Below are 6,000 nucleotides of genomic sequence, written 5' to 3'. Positions count from 1 at the left end.
TTAACAAAGCAAATTTATTTAGTTTAACAGTCATGTTCCTGGAATGGTGCACATTAAGTTTCATGAAAATGACTTTAAGCTTATGCCTCTGTCTTGTTTAATAAAATTACTCTCATCTCTTTTTTAGTATGTAAACTGGAATTGTTTCATGATTTTGAAATGCAACAAATACAAATGAAAACATTTCAGGGGTGAGGAAAAATCCACCACTAATCTTAGCTAGACCAAGTTTTTAAATCAAAAAGCCTATTCACACAAAATTATATGTAATGACTGTAGTAATCAGTTTATTACACAGATTAATCATTCTTGAACGTACAAGCTCCAGAGGAGCAACTGGGTCTTTAAATATACACAAGTATTTCCATCAAATAAATTTTCACCCTTACATCGAAATAGGCCTAAAGCAGTTAAAAACATAAGAAAAATAAGAGCTATTAGCTATGTATTAACTGAGAAACCACATACAAACCAAAAATTATGGAAAGAGGCTAAAAGGAGAAAGGCTGAAAGGGCAGGGAGATGTGAAAGTGTTGGGAACAAAGCCCATCACACGTTATGTACTAACAGCTCCAGTCCATTTAAATGTTGATCAGTTAAACTTAGACCTTAAAATACAGCATGTAGTTTAACCTGTTTGGTCATAACTTTCACCTAAGTTGTAGGTCCTTCAGGATGAAATGAATACAGAAACAGCTTCACACTCTTCATCTTGCTTTTTATGACTGAGATTAGATGGATTCCACTTAAGGACAATCTCCTATGGGTCACTGGAGCTTTTTTCCTCCCATTCAAGCACACACTGTGTACCCACTACCCCTCACATCTTGCCATTATCCAAAGTTAAGTCAATAAGGAAAGCTTTTAGTCTCACACCTAGGTTATGCCCGGAGAACTGGCTTCTCACACATACACTTCTCTGCTAGGAGGCAATGTTGGTACAGAAGTACAGTATTTCTAGTTTGTTGTTCCAAGTATGTACAACACGCAGCACTGCTGTGTCAGGTAAACATGTGCACAGGGGAAGATGAGGCGTGGGCTCATAGAAAGCAGTCAAATGGAAATCAAAAGGATTTTCTCTCTTTCAGAGTTCCCCTAGCTTTATTTGTAGAGGTTATCCAATAATTTCTTTAATTACATCGCATACTTCTGAGTCCATTCCCGAGCTATTCTGTTGTACCTGTACACACAAAGAGAACTCAGCTTAACATAGGTAAGGAATCAATAAGCAACATATTGCATTCATCACCCCAACTAGTAATTTTAAGCCAGTAACTGAAAATGGTCAAATAAAATTTCCTCCAATTTCTTTCACACATTTTGCTTGATAACACCCTCCCTCCCACCCCCACCCTTTGTACTAGGGTCTCACTTCAAAGCCATGGCTGACCATGATGGCCTCAAAACTTGTGGCAACCCTTCTGGGCTGTTGCTATTGCAGGGATGTACCACCCTTTACCCTTACCTCCAATTATAAATAAGCCTATGCTCAGGATACAGTGAGACACTTGTAAAATCCAAAACAATTCCCTATAAACGTAGTGTCTGAAGGACTCAGATTCACGTTTAGTGTTTGCTTGTATGTACATCATCTGATGGTTTTGAGACAGGATTTCTCTGTGTAACAAACAACCTTGGCTGTCCTGGAATTCGTTGAAGACTAGACTGGCCTTGAACTCGGAGAGATCTATCTGCCTCTGTCTTCTGAACTAAACTGAACTAAAGGGGCTTGCCACTACCACCCGGTCATCTTATGTTCTGACTTTTATTTTTCATAATTTATTTTAGATAGGTTCAGTATATAGCCAAAGCTAACCTTAAAACCAGTCTTCCTAGCTTTAGAGCGTTATAGGAATGGGCCAACACACCTGATTATGTAAGAATTTTTTGACTATGTAATTTAATATTATATGGTACTTAAAATCATATGAGTAATTTAAACAGCATAATGAGCTAAGTGGGGAGACTGAAGAATGAGATTCCATAAAGTCTCAAAATCCAAAAAAGAATGAGACCAGCTCCTCCCATGGACTCTGTGGTACCAGGCATCCATGTGGTACATACACAAAAACAGAACTATTACCTATTCATAAAACACTTCAAGGAATTGAATATAGTGGTCATAGCACTAAGAAGGCACAGGCAAGTGGGTGCGATCTGTGAACGAAGGAGCGCTTGGTATACACATTAAGCTGCAGCAAGCCTAAGGTACATAATTAGATACTGTCTCCAAACAAAACCCTATAAAAAAATAAAATGACATAATACCTTCCTTTATATTAATAAAACAACTTACTCTGATAGGGTTTACTTCAATAATCTGTAAAACATTCCAGTAACAAATAAACAGATAAAACTTGTATTTGTCTAGAATACACATGTAATCATAGCATTCAAAGAGTAGAGAAAGGAGGATCAAGATCACCCAAATTTACACAGTGAATTAGGAGACAGCCTTGGCTACATGAGACCATCTCAAAACAAAACCCAAAACCAAAAAAGAACAAAGAACAGAAATGTAGGCTGGAGAGATAACTCACAGTTAAGAGCACTCACCATTCTTCCAGAGAACCCTAGTTTAATTCCCAGCACCCACATAGCAGCTCACAACTGTTAACTCCTCTTCCAGGAAATCTGACACCCCCATACAGACATACATACAGGCAAAGAATTAATGTACATAAAATAAAAATAATTTTTAAAAAGAGGTGGGAGGCCCAAAGAGATGGCTCAGTAGTTAGGAGGTCAACTGCTCTCCCAGAGGTCCTGAGTTCAAGTCCCAGCAACCACATGGTGGCTCACAACCATCTGCAACTGATGCCCTCTTCTGGTATATCTGAAGACAGCTACAGTGTGTGTGTGTGTGTGTGTGTGTGTGTGTGTGTGTGTGTGTGTGTGTGTGTGTGTGTATATATATATTAATTAAAAGGAGGGGCAGGAATGCACCATCAGGCAGGGTTTCTTGGTGAAGTCCTGGCTGTTCTGGAACTCCCTTTGTAGACCAGGCTGGCATCAAATTCAGATCCGCCTGCCTCTTTTTTTTTTTTAAATGTGAGTATACTGTAGCTTTTCAGACACACAGAAGAGGGCATCTGATTATTCCATTACAGATGGTTGTGAAGCCACCATGTGGTTACTGGGAACTGAACTCACGACCTTTGGAAGAACAGTCAGTGCTCTTAACTGCTAAGCCATCTCTCCAGCCCTAAATTTTATTTTTTAAAAAATGAATATTCTGCTGAACACTGGTACTATGATGACTTAGAATATCTTTCTGAGAAGCATTCATAGCCACAGTTCTATATATTAAACAAAATGTTTTCTAATCAAAACAATTACTTATATATAATGCACTAAGCAAATAAATAATGCGGCTAAAGTTTGTGACACACACCTTTAACCACAATACTTGGGAGGCAGAGGCAGGTAGATTTATGTAAGTTCTAGGCCAGCTAAAACTTTTTAGTGAAACCCTGCCTCACTAAAAATAAGTAAATAAATAAGTAAATGAATCAAGTAAAGTTGCAAGGTCCGCAGAGATAACAGACAAGTAAATGACTAGCAGTTAAGAGAACCAGCTGCACTTCTAGAGGACCCTGGTTCAAATCCCAGCACTCACATGCAGGCAACACATAAACACACAATATTAAAGGCATTTTAAATTGAGCCAGAAACATGTGGTTATTAATAGTACTCAAGACATACACAAAACAAAATTAAAGAATCAGTGCCAGAATTTCCTATTGCTGGTGCTTCATTAAACACCAACATCAACAACAAAACCTATCTATGACTTTTCTGTTATGATTTTGGGCCTTTTGAGACAGGTTATCATTCTGTTGTTCACGGTGGCCACAAATTCACAATACTCCTGCCTCAATACTCTGCTTATATATTATCCATGATTTTCTTTTTCTTTCCCAGAGTCAGGGTTTTTCTACATAGCCTTGTCTTTCCTGGACCACACTTTGTATACCAGGCTAGCCTTGAACTCTGACTCCCAAACTCTGAAATTAAAGATAAAGATGTGTACCACAACAGCCCTGCTTATATCTATGACATTTTAATACAACAGATTTAAGTAATTATGTGTGTAACATTTTATTTTTAATTAACTAATTATTTTTTATTAATTAATTAACAAGAGATGGGTCTTAATCTGTCCCTGCTTCACAAGAGCTAGGATCAAAGGTGTGGGCTACCACATTCAGCTAGTCTTTTCTTTATTTTTAAAACTCAAAATCTAGCTGTGTGTAGTGGGAAAGGTATAGTGGCATGTGCTCTTTTTTTGGAGTGGGAGGTGTTCAAGATAGGGTTCCTCCACATAGCCCTGGCTGTCTTTGAACTCAGAAATCTGTCCCCTCCCTCCTGAGTGCTGGGATTAAAGGCCTATCTGTGCCACCACCAGTATGTGCCTTTAATTCCAGCACTGAGAGGCAGAGGCAGGAGGGTCTTTGAGTTCTAGGCCAGCCTGAGCCACATAAGAAATGCTGTCTCAAAATAGCAGGGCTGGGAGAGATGGTTCAGTGGTTAAGAGCCCTGCTCTTCCAGAGGTCCCTACTTCAATTCCCAGCAATCACATGGTGGTTCACAACCATCTGTAATGGGATTTGGTGCCCTCTCCTGGTGTGTCTGAAATCAGCTAGTGTACTCATATAAATAAATAAGTCTTAAAAAAAAAAAAAAAAAAACAACAAAAGCAGGGCACCCCCCATATTCATATCCCACATATAGCATAGTCTCACAAAAGCAAAAGATAATAACTCTTTAAATCACTTTTAATACCCTGATCATTCTTAAATAAGTCATATAGTATACAGTTCTAAAATACCTAATTCTACATCAAAATTTGTTTTTAAAAGATTTTGTACCTCTATGCCAAATGGTAATAAAGTCAATTATCTTTCCCATTAATTTACCAAACCATAGAGAAGATAAATAAATGGGAACTTGATATACAATGATTCACAAGTCCAAAACCAAAAAGACCCGAAGGTATCTAAGAAAGGTTTTTAGAAGTTACATTAGACAATTACATTTGAGATTACTATCATCTGTTTATAATATTTTGTACAGAAACCTGTTTCATGTACCCATTAGAGAGTTTATCCTAAATATTTGGTTTACATTCAACTCTGTAAGTAAGAAACTATGAGGCAGCTCTATCCGATGCCTGACAGGTTTCTATCTGAAGGTGATACTTACTTTTCTCTATCTGTTTTGTAGATCCGAGCAATCTCAGGCACTAAAGGATCATCTGGATTGGGATCACACAACAGAGAACAGATGGACAAAAGTACTGGGATATTAAAAACAAAACAAAAAAAAAAGTGTAGGTTAGTAGAAAACCAAAGCAAAAGGCTTAAACATCAGAAGCTGGGCATGGTCTTTAATTGAAGAACTCAGGAGGCAGAGGCAGGTGAAAAGGTGGACCTCTGCGAATTCAAGGCCAGCCACAGTAGCACAGTGAAACCCTGTTTCCAAGGGAAAAACAAACCACAACCAAAAACCCAACCTGAGATGCCAACAATATTAAAAATATAGAATTGTGAATGCAGGTAGCTTAGTGATGGAGAGCTTGCATAATGTACACAAGGTTCTGCTCTGAGTTCAGTTATTAGCACAACAAAAACAGCTCTTCTAAATCCTAGATTGAGAATACTTGTCAGTACTAGTGAACCTCACTCAATTTTCAGAAGCTCACATTCAGAGAAAATCAGCTGTCACGTTTCTAACAACAGACAAGAGTATCTGACACAATCAATCACACAGAAACTTCAAGGATAGTCTGGAATATAGGAGGTTATCTCAAAAATGAAATAAATTTTAACCAGGCACTTTCAATCCCAGCACTATAGGAACGAAGGACAGCCTAAACTAAAAGACCCTGCCTTAAAACAAATGCAAACAAAAAAACCCCCAACCATCAACAAAAATAAACAGAATTCAAGTAAAATGGCTCAACAAGTCAAACACTTGCTCAACCAGCCAAGCTGAGTT

General features: G+C 38.0%; 1 protein-coding gene across 3 annotated transcripts in view; it reads right to left on the bottom strand.

The window, feature by feature from the left end:
• Positions 1 to 260: 260 nt before the first annotated feature.
• UBE2D2 (ubiquitin conjugating enzyme E2 D2) overlaps positions 261 to 6,000 on the bottom strand; it is a 28,992-nt gene continuing 23,252 nt past the window's right edge. For 2 of the 3 annotated variants that reach the window (XM_080920134.1, XM_080920136.1), the window contains exons 6-7: positions 5,206 to 5,299; positions 261 to 1,180 (exon numbers count right to left, since the gene is read on the bottom strand). In XM_080920134.1, coding sequence (XP_080776260.1) covers positions 1,135 to 1,180; positions 5,206 to 5,299 — 140 coding nt within the window. In that variant the 3' untranslated portion in view covers positions 261 to 1,134. The remainder of the gene's footprint in view (positions 1,181 to 5,205; positions 5,300 to 6,000) is intronic. The other variant, XM_080920135.1, reaches the window with a different exon arrangement.

The sequence above is a fragment of the Micromys minutus genome, assembly GCF_963924665.1.
Source record: "Micromys minutus genome assembly, chromosome: 8".
Taxonomy (NCBI): domain Eukaryota; kingdom Metazoa; phylum Chordata; class Mammalia; order Rodentia; family Muridae; genus Micromys; species Micromys minutus.
Note: the sequence above shows the minus strand (reverse complement) of the source record. Positions and strands in the feature narration are given on the sequence as shown.